At 44.6% G+C, this 16,604-nt stretch overlaps 1 protein-coding gene across 1 annotated transcript in view; it reads right to left on the bottom strand.

Annotated features, from left to right (window-relative positions):
- The window catches only part of LAMA1 (laminin subunit alpha 1), a 3,417,884-nt gene that overhangs the window by 2,737,708 nt on the left and 663,572 nt on the right, over window positions 1-16,604 (bottom strand). The window contains exon 13 of the mRNA XM_044066516.1: window positions 1,359-1,465. Coding sequence (XP_043922451.1) covers window positions 1,359-1,465 — 107 coding nt within the window. The remainder of the gene's footprint in view (window positions 1-1,358; window positions 1,466-16,604) is intronic.

The following is a 16,604-nucleotide window of genomic DNA, read 5'->3' on the forward strand; positions in this document are numbered from 1 at the left end:
ACCTTCCTCTTTATTCTAAGTCTAGGGCTGGATTTGCCACTGCAATTTTACAGGGCATTTTAGCGGCCCCTAATGCTTTATGATTTTTACCATCCTCCCTTTCCCGTTGCTTTGGGATTCTACCCATAAGTAAGGACTGCAGCAATGAGAGATGAAGAACATAGTACAGTTTTGTACCTACCATAAATGTAGATGTTCGAAGATCCACATTGCTGCAGTCCTCCCTCCTTCCCCTCTGTAGTTTGACTTGGTGCTATGCTTTAGGTGATGGTTGTTGTTGGGCATGTTTTTGGGAGGTATTCTGTTTTTGGCTGTGGCCTTTCTGGTTTGGCCTTCTGACATCTGGGGCAAGAAAAGACTGAGGATATGACGTCGGTCATGCGCCTTTATACCCTGGCAGCTCTGATGTCAGATCTGGCCCATGACCGACGTCAGCCTAATACTTTGGTATTCGGGCCGATCGAGGACAGCGGACTACCCCCATAAGTAAGGACTGCAGCAATGTGGATCTTCGAACATCTACATTTATGGTAGGTACAAAACTGTACTTTCTTTTACAGAAGGTAAAGAAAATAACAGTGGCTCACACAAATCCCATTATAAGTCAATGGCATGGGAATTCAAAGTTACTTCTTTATGTCTGGCATGGGTCATACAAAGTATTATGGGAAAGAGAAAGGGTTTAGGGGAGAACAAGATCACATTGATACATCAAGCACCATTGGTAGCCATGTTGTGGAAAAGAGGCTAAAATTACAATTAAAGAACTTAAAAGAGTGATTTTTGAGGTGTTAAAATAGGTCAAGAAACAAAGACAAAGTGAAAAATACCGTTTAGTTCTAGGGTGGAATTTTCCTTTAAACAGCTCAGATACCATGATTAGAATAAGCTTCATATGCTGCTGTAATTCTGTTACCTACTGCAGGAGCATTCATTCATTTTTCCAATCCCCACTTTATCCAATTCATGGTTGCATGGGAGTTGTAGCCTACCTCTGCAGTAAGTCGACACACAGAGAAGAAACGTATCCTGGACAAAATGACAGTCTACCACAAAGCACCACCCACTTGCCCAGCCACACACACACACAAGCTCACACATGCGCACACACACACACACACACACACACACACACACACACACACACACACACACACACACACACACACACACACACACAAGCTCACACATGCACACACACACACAGAAGCTCACACATGCACACACACACACACACAGAAGTTCACACATGCACATTACACGCACATAGCACTTTGGAGGACTGACAATTTACCTACAACATGTCCTTGAGATATGGTAGAACATCAGAGCATACAGTGAAAACTGCAAGTACATACCAGGCACTGATCACATCGCTGTCCAGTCACGTTTGGTTTGCAATGGCACTCTCCTGTTTCACGACTGCATATCTCAGAATAGGAGCTGTTCACATGGCAGTCACAAGCTGATTTTATGTTAAAATAAAGCAACAGAAATGGTTACAGTGTTAACATCTCAGAATATCTTTTCAGAAAATCACTTCTACAAGACAAATAGCACTTACATTCACAAAATATGGACGAACAGTGATATAATGATCTTTAGTGCAATAAGTTGAAAATCTGTGCCATTACCCTCCCTGGAATGTACATCAGCCAAGTGGAAATGTGATGTACATTTGCACGTGCATGAAGATGTGCATTTGTGATTGTGTATCTGGATTGGAATTTTTAAAAATTCTCTGTGCTTTAATACTTCTTTGTCACACAAGATATACAAAAGTTATGTACTTATAAGTTATGTACTTATAAGTTATGTACGTATAAGTTATGTACTTATAAGTTATGTACTTATAAGTTATGTACGTATAAGTTATGTACTTATAAGTTATGTACTTATAAGTTATGTACTTATAAGTTATGTACTTATAAGTTATGTATAAGTTATGTACTTATAAGTTATGTACTTATAAGTTATGTACTTATAAGTTATGTACTTATAAGTTATGTACGTATAAGTTATGTACTTATAAGTTATGTACGTATAAGTTATGTACTTATAAGTTATGTACTTATAAGTTATGTACGTATAAGTTATGTACTTATAAGTTATGTACGTATAAGTTATGTACTTATAAGTTATGTACGTATAAGTTATGTACTTATAAGTTATGTACGTATAAGAATAGATCCATGTTGTCTCTTTTTGTCTGGTTCAACCTGCAGGTTATCACATCCAACTCAGATCTGAGACCAGCCACATACCAAATACGTCAGCCTGTTGAGCTCTGCCTTTTCTACACATAATCCCTTGCTGCTCAGGGCTACCTCACACTGAGTTTGCCCCATGCCACGTAAACATACAATGCTCAATATCCTTGGGGGAAAATAAAAAAAGACCCCAACACAGGAAGAAAGAAAAGTTGTGTAAAATCTTACCATAACCATAGATGTTCTTCTCTTCCACATTGCAGTATTCAGTACTAACAAGTTTACTCCTCTTGCTACCCGAACGTCTGGCCAATATACAAAAGATTTCGGTCACTGTATGGTGTGTGGGAGATCTGATGTGGCTAGAAGAGTGTGGGTTACGAACATCAAGGCAATTTAGCATGTACTCCCCCTTGTTGGAAAATTCAGGAAAAAACACAGGTAATTGAAAGGAGTCCTTCAAGTTGCTTTCTATAGTTACCTTAGGAAAAAAAGAAGTATCTGTCCAGAGGGAAACCCTGTCTTTAGGTAAGACCAAGAATGGAGGTACTGACAAGAGGGCCTGAAGCTTTGACACCCACTTGGCGGAAGTAATCACCACCAAAAATAAGGTATTCCAAGATAAAAAACTTCAAGTCAACCATAGCAGAAGGTTCAAAGGGGAGTGCAGCCAACAACTGAATCACAAAAGTCAAATCACACAGACAGACAAGGTCCTGGACCAGATGACGTAATAAAAAAACTACCCCTAAGGAGAGTTATCTCTACCAATGTGGAAAGTGGAAATTGGAAATTGTTGGCACTTGCATATTAAGAGTAGAATAACTATAGCCCGTGTGAAACACATTCGCTGGTAAGTCAAATATTACCTCTATAGGGATCGAAAAAGGATCCAAACCCTTAGAGATAGCACAACAAGCAAAATGTTTCCACTTACTAGCATACACCTTATGTGTAGCCAGTTTCTCAGAAAAAGACAAAATTTGCCCTACCCTGTTCAAAAGCTTGGGATTCTGGGCCATCAAGAGAATTGAAGAAACCATAGGATTAACTTGAGAGTCTGAAGGTTGAGCGGGTCCAGACCCACCAGGTGAGAGATTAGATCTGGAATATGATCCAGGACCCAAAGAGGATACTTCAGAAGAGACCAAAAGGGGGCAATGAGGACTACAGTCACTCTGCAATAAGCTGCCTTCTGAATAAACTTTATTATCAGTGGAGTCAGGGAATAGGCATATAGGAGACCTAGGGGCCAAGCATACAGAACAGCATCCCTGGATGACTGTCCTTGAGGAAGAACTACAGCACAACAGCTACTGCACTTGGTGTTGAAAGGGAAAGCAAACAGATTGCAACACACAGTGTGCCCCAGTGCTGAAAGATACAAGAAGCAACTCTCGGATTCAAGGACCACTCGTGGAAAGAGAATATCTCTGATTAAGCTGTTTGCCAATATACTGGATTTCCCTGGGATGTGCACTGCAACCAGAAACTGTTGAGATGACATCACCCATTACCAGACTCTCAGGACCTCCCGACAAAAAGGATAAGAATGGGTCCCCCCGTTTGTTCAGATACCATACTACAAACATGTTGTCAGTCTGAACTGAAACTACACCCTTGGCAAGAACATCCTGAAAGGTTTACAATGCAAGGAGTACCACCCTCATCTGCAAGACACAGTTGTGAAAACTGGCATTGGTATCTGACCAGGGCTGCAAACAGTCCTCCATTTAAAATGCCCTCTGAGCCCAGAAGAGACACAGCCATCGTGACAGTGCCCACCGGAGGGGAAAGAATGGTCTCCCAGTGGACATCAAGGAAAACTTCAATCATTACTTAATTTGGTTCCGAATGGCCTCTGTCAATGCAGTAGGGAACTCCATCGGATGTGTCAGACAAGATCACTGCATGCCAATGTTTACTGCAGAATCCACATGTCGTACCTCATTAGGGGAACCAAACAAATTGTGGCAGCCATGTGTCCCAAGAATTTGAGAACAAGATAAGCCAGAGGTTTTGGTCAAGAGAGCAATGAAAGAGCTAGACTCCACAGGGCCAAGACTCTGGACACTGGAAGCCTTGCAATCCAAGAAATTGTGTCCAAGTGGTAACCTATAAACTCTACTGACCTCACAGAGAGAAAGCTGTATTTTTGGTATATGACTCTGATTTTTAAAGATCTTAAGGAGCTGCACATCTGTAGTAAGGTGTCCCTGGCTGGGACTAATGATGCCCTTGTGGAGGCAGTAAAAAGCCAATTATCCAGGTAAGGAAAGACCTGAATCCCCTGCAGCCTGAGACAGGTTTCCACAATCACCATACACTTGGTGAACACTGGGGGATTGGTAATGGTTGGATCCCAGCCTGGAAGTGCAGAAACTGCACAGAACATCTTGTAATCTTGATATGATGGTAGGTGTCCTTGAGGTCTATCGAGCACATCAGGTTGTTCTTCCTCAAGACAGGCTGAGTGGACTGCTCCGTGACCATCTGGACTTTGGTCTGCTTTACAAAATGATTCAATCTGCTCAAATCTAAAACTGGCCTGAGGTCCTTGTTCTTTTTAGAACCAAAAAGAACATTGAGTATACCCCAGCTTTGCACTGGACTTGTGGGACCTCTTGAATAACTCAGTTTTCTAACATTGTTTGACTTTTGATGGCTGCATCCTTTCTCTCATGGCGTGGCATGTCTGGGAGATGTTTGGTATTTAAACGTGGAGTAACCAAAAATGGAACTGTACAGCCTATGGATACAACTCTTAACACCAATGCATCTCTGAGGTGATGGTCTCCCAAGCTTTTGGGCATAGAGCTGAATGCACTCCATCTGCCTCCAAAGCCAATCAGGCAGGCAGCACTTCAGGGTCACTGAAAGGGCTTCCTGGAGAAAACTCTGTGGAACCCCTGATTCCGTAGACAACCCTGCTGTGGGGACAGCATCCATTGTGGTTTCTCCCTCTAACACAGAGGGAACCTTCAGAACGAGCTTTCTGGAAAGACTGTTGCACTTTCCTAAAAAGAGGTAGATATCTCCCACCCTTCTGGTTCCAAGAGAAGGTCTGTTGAGGGATTGTAGGGAGATTCCAGGATGTCCTCACAAGAGGATTATGAGGACCCTTCTTCTTTGAGGTCAGAAACCTCAGTGAGGGAGTCTTTGGGAGAGTCCGGGTGCTTCCTTTTGCATCACCTGTTGCCCAAAATGTCCTACACTGAAGAATGCTCTAAAGGAAGGGCAGACTGGAAGCCACCTGGATTAGGTTGAAGCATGTCCACAGCAGCAGATGTTGAAGGTGGAGACACCAGCTGTACCTGACCACTACTTTTCCAGGTGGGAGAACATCCTTTCCATGAAGTCAAAGGCGGAAACCAAAGCAGGCTGCCCGAAGCCAGCAGATCAAGGATCCAAAGACCCCAAAGAAGCACAGGATCCAGGAAATGTTCCAGTTAGCCCAGACCCTGGGATCAGTGCGGAGCTTTGCAGAGCCAAGACCCAAACCTGGAGACACGGTCCCAAACACAGCATCACTGAACATGAACCAGACAGCCCTGCATTGATATTTGTAGCTCTGGGGCCAATTCTGCTCCACACAGATGGAGTGGTGGAAACCAGGGTAGGGGTTGGGCCAGAAATTGACCAAGCTGTTGGATCTTACCCTAAGGGAGGAAAGACAACAGGCTCCAATGATCTTGGAACTTTCAGGCCTGAGGAAGGAAACCAGTGTAAAGGAGCCAAGGTTTCAGGTCGAGGGCCCAAAGCTGAGGGAATGAGTCCTAACTGTATCTGCCCCTGTAAAAATGACTGCATCAACTGTTCCAACTCTGTGAGTCTTAAACTCCAAACCAACCAGGATGACCAAAGCAACAATGCCACAAGAGAAAGCTTGGAAGTTCACCTGCTGGACCAGGGCTCTGACAGCCAGATTCAAACCAGAGAAGCTCAGATCTGGGGCAGAGACAGGGATGACTCCGGCAGGGACTCTCACAGGGTAAATGTGGAGACATGGGAAAAAGTCCAACCATAAGGCACATCCATGGATAAGAAGAGGCTAGGGACATTAACAGTTGGAGATGGAGCCTTACCCACAACTGGCACCAAAGGCAATCAACTTGGAAGAGTTGGAGCTGACGATAGGGCCAAACCCATTGGGGGAGCCAAGGATCTTGAGACCTTTGGATCTGATGGACCAGATCAAGAGGAGGAAGCCAAACTCTTTTGGTCTCCCTTAGCTGCTTTGGGATCCTAAAAGCTCTTGTGACACCAATCAGACTTCTTCCCCTTGCTGGAGGAAGTCAAAGATGAATTGCTCGGTAGAAGAAGACCCTTCAGGACCAGTTTGGCCCTTGTCGCATTAACAGCATGGGTGCAGAAACCCTCACAGATGCAAAGTACAGTTTTGTACCTCCCATAAATGTAGATGTTCGAGTGTCTTCACTGCTGCAGTCATTACACTTGGGTTATCCTGCTGTCAGGCAGTCCCACAGTCAGTCAGAGTTCCAAAGTCTTGGTCCGGCGTCAGTTGCTGTCACTTCTTCCCTGACATCAGTGCGCCAGGGGTATATAAGATGCAGCTGACGCCATTTTCTTCAGTTTTTCTTGCCCCAGATGTCAGGTGCCCCCAAATAGGTAGGCAATACAAAATGGTAGTAAAACATACAAAAAAGGTAAACAACAAAACCTTCAGTTACCAGCAAATACACCACATAGGTAGTATAGGGTTGAAAGGTGTAGATATGTCCCAGCTAAGAAAGAGGGGATGGCAGGTGGGTAACCTGGACTGCAGCAATGAAGACACTCTAACATCTACATTTATGGTAGGTACAAAACTGTACTATGTTCGTGTTTCACTGCTGCAGTCATTACACTTGGGTTGAATCCCAAAGCTGAGTTAGGGTGGCTGGTTCTATAGAGGATTTGGGGTGGCTATGAGGCCCTGCAGGACTGCAGTGGCAAAGTCAGCTCTGGATCTAGAATAAAGAGGCAAGTGATAATGCTTGGTAAAGGTGTGCACTGAACTCCAAGTTGCAGCCTCCAAGATATCTTTGGTAGGTACTCCTCTAAGGTAGGCAGTAGAAGTGGCTGTTGCCCTGGTGGAATGTGACCTAATATTAGTAGGTACAGGTTTCCCATGCTGTGTGTAGCAGAACCGAATACAGTGTCCTATCCACTTAGAAATGGTCTGCTTTGAAATAGCCTTTCCCTGTGATCCTGCAGTATATGCTACATACAATTGCTCAGTTTTTCTGAAAGCTTTTGTTTTGTCCATGTAGAAACGTAATTGTCTGTGTATGTCCAAGGAATGCAGAAGTCTCTCCCCTTTATTCTCCGGATTTGGATAAAAAGTTGGCAAATGAATAGTTTGGTTAAGAGCCACACTGGATACCACCTTAGGCATAAATGAAGTTTGTCCTTAAAGAAACCCTGTCTTGGTGAAAAATGATAAAAGGTTCCACTGCCATTAGTGCCTGTAACTCTGAGACTCTTCTTGCTGAGGTTATTGCCAGAAGCAGAGCAGTTTTCCACAATATATATTTTAATTCTGCTGAATTAATTGGCTCAAAAGGAGGCAAAGTTAGTTTTTCCAAGACAAAATTGAGGTCCCAAGTCGGTGTTGGTGCTCTCCGGGGTGGTCTTATGTTTTTAGCCCCTCTGAGATATTGTTTTAGCAATGGATGAGAGAAAATAGGAGGATCAGTGTTGTAATGCGCCGAGATGGCAGAGGCATGGATCTTAACGGATGAAAAGGATAGTCCTTTGTCCAGCATCTCAGTCAAGTATTGTAATATCTGATGAATATTTGGGACAAGAGGGTCAAAGCTTTGAGGCTGGTTCCAGGCACAGAATCTCTTCCACTTTTCAGAATAGGATTTCCAGGTGCTAGGCCTCCTGGCCTCCAAAATGACATCCATAACAGCTTTAGAGAGTGGAGTTGTCTGTTTGACTAATGAATCTGCCATGCAGCCAGGTTTAAAGTTTTGAGCTGACTGTGCAGGATCTGATTGTCTTGTTGAGTCAGAAGGTGCGGAGTTTGAGGTAGAATCCATGGTGGGCCTTGAGCTAAGTTCTTTAGGATTGGGTACCAGTGCTAGCGTGGCCAGTCTGGGGGCAATAAGGATCATCTGTGGTTTCTCTTGTCTGGCTTTTAGGAGTACTTTTGAAAGGAGAGGCAGTGGAGGGAAGGCATAAACTTTTAGGCTTTTCCAGCTGAACGAGAGAGCATCCACTTTCCATGCTTGTGTGTGATAAGTCCTTGTGCAGTACTTTTGTAGTTGGCAATTCTCTGGGGTGGAAAAAAGATCCATGTCTGGGCACCCCAATTTCTGCGTTATCATGCTGAATACTTGTGGATTTAATTTCCACTTGTGAGGATCCATGATGTTTCTGCTCAAGTCGTCTGCCAGCGTATTTTTCTCTCCTGGCAGGAATTGTGCTTGCAGATGAACCTGATAGGTTAGAGCTATGTTCCACAAGGTCATGGCTTGTCTGCATAGGGGATAAGAATGAGTGCCCCCTTGCTTGTTTATGTACACATAACTGTGGTGTTGTCTGTTTTTAATAATAGTTGTCCTGGATGCAGAAGGTCCTTGAAAGCTGTTAGGGCATTTTGTACAGCCAACATCTATTTTTGATTGATGTGAAGATGCATTTGGTCTGCGGTCCACTTGCCCTGAATACATTTTCCTGCCATGTGTAGTCCCCAGGCGTAATCCGAAGTATCTGTTGTTAGTGTCTGCCTGGCTGTGGGCAGAGTGAAAGGCTGTCCCTTGTTGAGGTGACATGCCTGTGCCCACCATTGAAACTCCTGTTGTAGGCAGAGAATTAGGTATTACTGCTTCCAAACTGTGACAGTGCTGAGTCCAAACACTTTTTAGGTACTACTGTAATTTCCTCATATGCAGTCTGGCATATGGAATTAGAAGTATGCAAGATGCCATGAATCCCAAGGCCTGCAGAATTTTTCTTGCAGGGAGTTGGGTCTTTGTTGCCATCAATTGAAAGTACTAAGTCAGTTGTCCTTGCTTGTCTGGCGTGAGATAAGCCATCTGGACCATTGTATTTAAGCTGGCACTCGGGAATATTATCTCTTGTGAGGGCACTAGTTTTGATTTCTTTTTGTTTACTGTGTACCCTAGGCAAATTAGCCACTTTTTTACAAACGCCAGATGCTTTAGAAGAATGTCCTTTCTCTCTGCTTGAATAAGGCAGTCGTCCAGGTATGGATATATTTGAATTCCTTTTTGTCTGCAAAATGCAATTACTGGTGCCAGGCACTTTGTGAAGACCCTGGGCGCAGTAGATAAGCCAAAGGGCAGTACAGAGAATTGGTAATGCATTGAACCAGCTATGAATCTGAGGTATCTTCTGCAATTTTGTCAGATAGGGACATGCAGGTATGCCTCTTTGAGGTCCAAAGTAACGAGTCAAGCCTTCTTGCCCAGCATGGGAAGAAGCTGCTATAGTGTCAACATTTTGAATTTCGGAACCTCCAGGTAAGTATTTAGAGTAGAAAGGTCTAGAATGGGTCTCCAGTCTTTGTCCTTTCTGGGAACCAAGAAGAGTCTTGAGTAAAATCCTTGTCCCTGTTCCTGTTGTGGCACTTTTTGGATAGCTCTCATGTCCATGAGGGCTGTAATTTGCTTTTGTGCCTCTGCCCATTGATTCTGTGGCAGATTTGGCATTCCTTTTAGCCTTGGTAGAATGTGAAAGTGGAACCTGTAACCTTGAGACACAATGTTCAGAACCCATTTGTCTTGGGTGATTATATGCCAATTTTGCTTTTCCCCCCAGTGGAGCTGCCAAAAGTAAAGAGTTTGGCATTTGAAGGGGGAAGTCATTGGGACTGTTTCCTCTAAGGTTGTGACTTGTCTTCACCTCCTTTTGGGGTAGGAGCACGCCAATTTCGTTGCCTGTAAGAGCCTTGTGGCTGAGATCTGCCTCTTGGGCGTCTGTATCTGTCTCTTTGTGGTCTGTCTGACACTGGAAAGGACCAATTTTTTGAAGGCCAATTTCTACTAAATCGAGGTGGCTGTACCTGTAATAAATCCTTTACTGTTTGCATAGATTTTGCCTTATCCTCCATTTTCTTTAATACCTCTTCTGCCTTAACACCAAATAGAATATCCTGCTGTAAAGGAGCATCCAATAATTTAGCCTTAACATGATCAGGTAAAGCTTGTTCTTTTAACCAAGCATGCCTTCGAATCACAGATCCTGTAACTGCTGCTCTACAGGAAGCCACTAATGAATCAAATCCACATTGCAAAGTATGTTTTCCCACTTGCTCAGCAGCATGCAATAATTCATGCATTTCCTTATAGTCAGGATGTTTTGAAACTTTAATCATTTTCTGTTTTAACAGAGACATTAAATATTGCTGGTATTTAAGCATGTGGAACTGGCAATTTAAAGCCCTCACTGCCAAAGTTGCAGAAGTGTAAACTTTCTTCCCCCATCTGTCTAATGCTCTAGAATCCCTGTCAGAGGGAACTGGATTCTTAGCCGTGGAAGCTTTTATCCCTTTGGGACCCTGGGAAATAGTTTCTGGATCAGCAGCAGGGTTTTTATAAAGAAAAGTGTGAGAGTCAGGGACTCTGTAGTGTCTGTCTGGCTTGACAGGTGCAGGGGGCAAAGACTCAGGATTTAAACTGGATTCAGAGAACACATCGTCCACAATAACTAACACTGACGGAATAGCCAGGGGTCTGTGCTGAGGTAGTAAGAGAAAGTCTCTGAGCCTTTTCTTGGATTCTGAGCAATCCTGGCCCTCCCAATGGAAATGCTCCCTCATGGTATGTAAAGTTTCCCCAAAAGAATAATCCTCAGGAGGAGAGGCTGAAGGAATAGATTCTTCAGCATCTGAGTCCTCATAGGGGGGTAAAGAGTATCCATGGTCCGAAGAGGAATCAGAAGAAATGGAAACCTGGTCAGAGGAATCATAGTCTGTATCCTGCCTAGGCCTTTTATCAGGAGGGGGATGGGAACCCCTGATCAGAGTAATTAAGTCTTCGGCCATTTTAAGCATTTGTTTTTTAGGCATGGAGGGCTGTCCAGGTGAATGCTGTACTTGCTTATTTGTCTTTAATGGAGTTTTAGACTTGGCTGTAGATTTTATGGTAAGTAGTGAAGGTCTGAAAACACCCTCAGAAGCCGATGCCTGCTCAGCGGCTCCGGACCCATCTGAAGGATTAGTTTCCGTAGGCCCAACACCTTGAGTATCCAGAGGCCTAGACATCTCCACATGGGAGTCGGAGGCGGCCTGTGGCTCAGAAGTAGCGGGTGTCAGGGGCTGCGAAAGCGCCTCACTGAGAACCGGCGACTGGCCTAGAAGAGGCTTCATCGTCAGTTTTGGACCTCGGATGCCTGTCCTTATCCTTGTCTTTGCGTTTTTTGTGTATTCCGGTCATCGGTTGTTCCGACGGCAAAATCAAACCGACGTTTAATAGTGCGTTTGTTAAATCTAGCACAAAACCAACAACTAGTGATGTTGTGGTCTGGGCCTAGGCATGGAATACAGTAAGAATGAAAATCCTTATGAGGTATTTGCTTCCCACAAGAAATACAATTATTAACTTTTACTGACATCGGTCTGAGCCAAGAAAAAGTTTCCCCAACGGGGTACTTAGCTTTATCAAAGACTTCGGTTCTGAAATTTGAATTGAAAATCTCAGGAGTCGGCCGACAGGCACTTGCGAACTGCTTTTGCTTCGGGCACTGCGCAGCAAGAAAGACTGGAGAAAATGGCGTCGGCTACATCTTATATACTCCTGGCGCACTGACGTCAGGGAAGAAGTGACAGCAACCGACGCCGGACCAAGACTTTGGAACTCTGGCCGACTGCGGGACCGCCTGACGGCAGGATAACCCAAGTGTAATGACTGCAGCAGTGAAACACGACGAACATCACAGGGAATCCAGATGGGCAGCCCCTAAACAATACACACCCCAGTGGTGTGTGTGCTGTAAGGGGAGCTTGTGCCAACAAACATATATTTTTTAAAACCCTTACCCATAACTAATAAGAAAACCTGACAACAGCTAAACACAGACACCAAAATAAGGAAAAAAATACATGGAAACACTCCAAAATACTCTACAACACTAACTCTAAAGATAAGAACACTGGGCAGGAAAAGCTCACTAACAATGAAAAATTAACCCTAAGACCTATCCTAAACTATTCTAAACTACAAAACACTACAGGAACTGTCTACAATAACACATCTAATCAACAAAAAGGGCAGAGGACCTAGAAAAAAAAAGTAAAACCCTAGACAAAGGATGCACTTTGGCTGAGCAACTGATCATGCTGCTACCCAGGAATGGTGGCAAACGAGATGTGGGCAGTCCTGGGACATGAGGGATTACGGATAAAGGAGGTGGAGCTTGATGGGCTGAAGTCTATGGTATGTGGTCAGTTTCAGATCTAAGTTGGATTTAATAACCCAGAGGTTGAATCCAGATGGAAAAGACAACATCAAATCTATTCTTTAAGTCCGCATTTACAGAAAAAAATACAGTTGTGTAAGATACTTACCACAGGTTCACAGTTAAGTACTAGGCCAGGTGCCCTTGTGGGCCATTTTAAGCCTAGTCAGTTTCCCTTTTGGTGCTCGAATTAATCTCATTTGGTTATAGACTGGCCTTACCCATCTCATGGTTGATAATTATATACTATTGCTAATAAAAAATAGCTAGGATCATACCATAAATAACTTGAGGGGACCCATGTATAGCATAAACTATTTTGGAGCTGCCTCTGTCCTGTAACAGTACAGGGGGCAGTTATGGGGTAAATTTTCCATTTCCCATCCACAGAGCCAAGCTGCGCTTGAATATGGACAGGAATGAACTTTGTTTTATGTGACTGTGGAGTCAGTTCTAAAGCAGCAATAACAATAAGTGTAGATGTTTGAGTACATTCACTGTTGCAGTAATGACTTCTGCAGAAGACAGAGGTCAACCCGAATACCAAGGATCTTACCTTCCACCGCAGCCTCGATTTCTGATGTAAGGGCATTGCTAGTATAAAGCGTAGTTAACCAGGGCCACCTTCAGATCTTTCTTCCCTGGTCCAACAGTACACTCTCCTAGTAACATATCATGACCTGCCCTCATCTGTGACAGGGAGGGATTGGACAAGAGACTTATCTGGGGGAGGGTAAGGGACTAGGAAGGAAGGGCACTCATCCCAAACTGGTACTGCAGCAGTGAATCTACTCAAATGTCTATATTTATGGTAGGTACTTAACGCAACTGTACCATGTTCTTAGTAGTTCACATTTGCAGTAATAACTTTTTTGAGAAGATTCCCAGAGCTGGGAGATGAAAGGATGATCAATGGCTTTTCAGAGGAAAGCAAACCCTGGAGAACAGCAGATACAAATCCTATACTTGCCCTACACATAGTCCCTATGTTGTAATTTTTGGCAAATGCGTGGACAGACGACCATGTTACTGCCTCAAGTATGGCTTGTGCAGACCCCATTAAGAAAAGCTGTGGTGGCAGCTGCAGCTCTGGTAGAGTGGGAACTGAATTTGCTAGGTGCTGGTTTTCCTTTGTACAAATAGCAAAATTAATACAATGAGCAATCAATCTGGTTGCAGACGCCTTACTTGTTAACAAGTTTCACCTCTTTCTCTTTTGCAAAGGTGAAAAAAGCTTATCTGATTTCCTGTGTACTTCTGTTCTCTCAAGTAAAATCTGAGCTTATGCACATCAAGGGTATGAAGTATTCTCTCAGCCTTATTTTGTGGACATGGACAGAGCACTGAAGGTTCACGGCTTGACACAGGGTTAGTTCAGTGACAAATATGGACATAAAAGTGGAGGTGGTGCAAAGAGTGACCCTATCATTGTTAAAGATCAAGAAAAGAATAGTTGTGTGAAATCTTACCATAACCATAGATGTCCTTCTCTTCAATGCTGCAGTATTCTAGGTGTGGGATTTCCTGCCCTCAGGTGACTCATATATCGGCTCTTATACAAAAGCTTCAGCTTGGCTGTTGTACTGTGCATGGGACGTCACATGCAGGGCCATAAACCAGGGGCCTTAAATGTGATGTTAGCATGCACAATCCTCAGACCTTGAAGGCCAACAGGCAGTGAATAAAGCCCAGCAGGAGGTATGCCAGTTGTTTGCAGGTGTGTGACTTGGAGACCTACTGAAATGTAGGTAGTACAGGAAAGGTATAAGACCTGGGGGGCTGGTGGGTGGGAAGGAATACTTCAAAATGGGAGGGAAGGACATTTATGGTTATGGTAAGATTTCACACAACTATTCTAGCTCCTTCTATTCCTATGTTGCAGTATTCTAGGGGTGGGAGTGTACCACAGCTTAAGATGATGATGGGTTGGTGGTAGATGCAGATGGTTCTACAGGACCCTGCAGGATTGCCCTGGCGAATCCTGTCCTAGCTCTGGAAACTTCGTCCAATTTGTAATGCTTGGTGAAGGTGTGGATGGTGGCCCAGGTAGCTGCTTCCAAAATGGATGCCATGTCTAGGCCTTTCATGAAGGCCCATGAGGTGGCCAGAGTTCTAGTGGAATGGGCCTTGATTCCCCTAAGGGGGTCTTTTCTGTGGTGAGAGTAGCAGAAGTAAATAGCTTTCCTTATCCAGCATGCAATGGTTTGTTTGGAGACTGCCTTGCCCAGGGGTCTGGGGTGGAAGGAGACAAAAAGCTGGTTAGTCTTTCTGATGTCCTTGGTCTTGTCCAGGTAAAATCTAAGTTGTCTGTGCACATCTAGGGAGTGCAATATCCTCTCCCCTTCATTAGTGGGCGTGGGGAAAAAGGTGGGCAGATGAATGGATTGGTTAAGAGAGACATCATTGACCATCTTAGACATATAGGAGGGGTTGGTTCGCAGGGACACCCTGTCTTTGTGGAAGATGGTGTAAGGAGGACAGGCCATTAAAGCCTGCAATTCTGACACTCTTCTGGCTGAAGTGATAGCCACCAGAAGTACTGTCTTCCATGTACACATCTGCAAGGAGGAAGGCCCGGCATGTTCAAAGGGATGCTGGGTTAATTTCTCTAAGATATAGTTAAGGTCCCAAGGCGGAGGGATAGGTTTGCTAGGTGGTCTCATGTGCAAGACCCTTTAAAGGAAGAGCTTTGCGTTGAGCCTGGACAGCAAGGGGGGGTTCCAGGGGCAGGCAGGCTGAAATGGCCAAGAGGTGTACTTTTACAGAAGAATAAGAAAGGTCACTTTTTATCAATTGACACGAACAGTTTAGAACCAGGGGAACCCTGTGGAGCTGGGGGGGGGTCCCTGGGGGTCCCTCCCCTTTTGCAGACACCATTTTGCAAATCTTTTCCATTTAGCCAGGTAAGACTTTCTGGTGGTAGGTTTCCTTGCCTCCCTTAGGACAGAAAGCACGTACTCAGAGTGGTGGTGTCTGAAAGGGATCAAAAGTTTATCACCCACAAAGTCAGAGACAACATCTTTGCCTATGGGTGTAGGAGAGTTCCTTTGTCTTGTGACAGTAGGTCCACCTTGTAAGGTAACTTGAAGTGACTGCCCTTGGCTAGTTTGTGAAGTAGGGGGAATCAGTGCTGCCTTGGCCAGTAGGGAGTCACTAACAAGATTTTTGGTTTGTCCTTCTGAATTTTCAGGAGGACTTTCTGAATCAGTAGGAATGGGGGAAAGGCATAAAGGAACTTCCCCTCCCAAGAGATGCTGAAACTGTCCACTCTTCATGCTAGAAAGGAGTGGGTTTTTGAGCAGAAGGTCAGCAGTTGCCTGTTCTGGGGGGAGGCAAACAGGTCTATTTGTGGAGCACCCCACCGGTGGACTATGTCTAAGAAGACCTCCACGTTCAGCATCTATTCGTGCTGAGGCAAGGAGGTTCTGCTCAAGAGATCTGCTTGGTGGTTGTCTTGTGAGGGGATGTAGACCACCTGCAGGACTAAGTTGAGCCGGGAGGCTAAGTCCCATATCAGAAGGGATAGACTGCACAGCTGGTAGGCCTTTGTTCCTCCCTGCTTGTTGAGGTACCATATCACCATGGTGTTGTCGTGACAATCTGGAGCACCCCTGGAACCAGAAGAGGGGAGAAGGTCTTTAGAGCTAAGAAAACTGCTGTCATTTCCCTGATGTTGATGTGTTTGGCCTGAAGAGAGAGCGGCCATTTTTCTTGAATCTTGTAAGAGGCCAGAGTTGCTCCCCAACCTGAATCTGAGGCTTCTGTATGCATAACTTGGGTTGTGGTGGGGGGCTGTAGTGGGAGCCCGGGGTTCAACTGCACTTGCTGGCTCCACCAGTTGATTTCTGTTTTCAGACAGGGAAGGAGGAGGATGGGCTGCTCTATGGGATGTAGGTGCTGGGAACAGGTGTTCTTCAGGAACCACTGCAGCTTGCGCATGTGCATTCCTGCCAGTGGTAGCATGGG

The sequence above is a fragment of the Protopterus annectens genome, chromosome 3.part1 (assembly GCF_019279795.1).
Source record: "Protopterus annectens isolate FY-2018-M chromosome 3.part1, PAN1.0, whole genome shotgun sequence".
NCBI classification, from domain to species: domain Eukaryota; kingdom Metazoa; phylum Chordata; order Ceratodontiformes; family Protopteridae; genus Protopterus; species Protopterus annectens.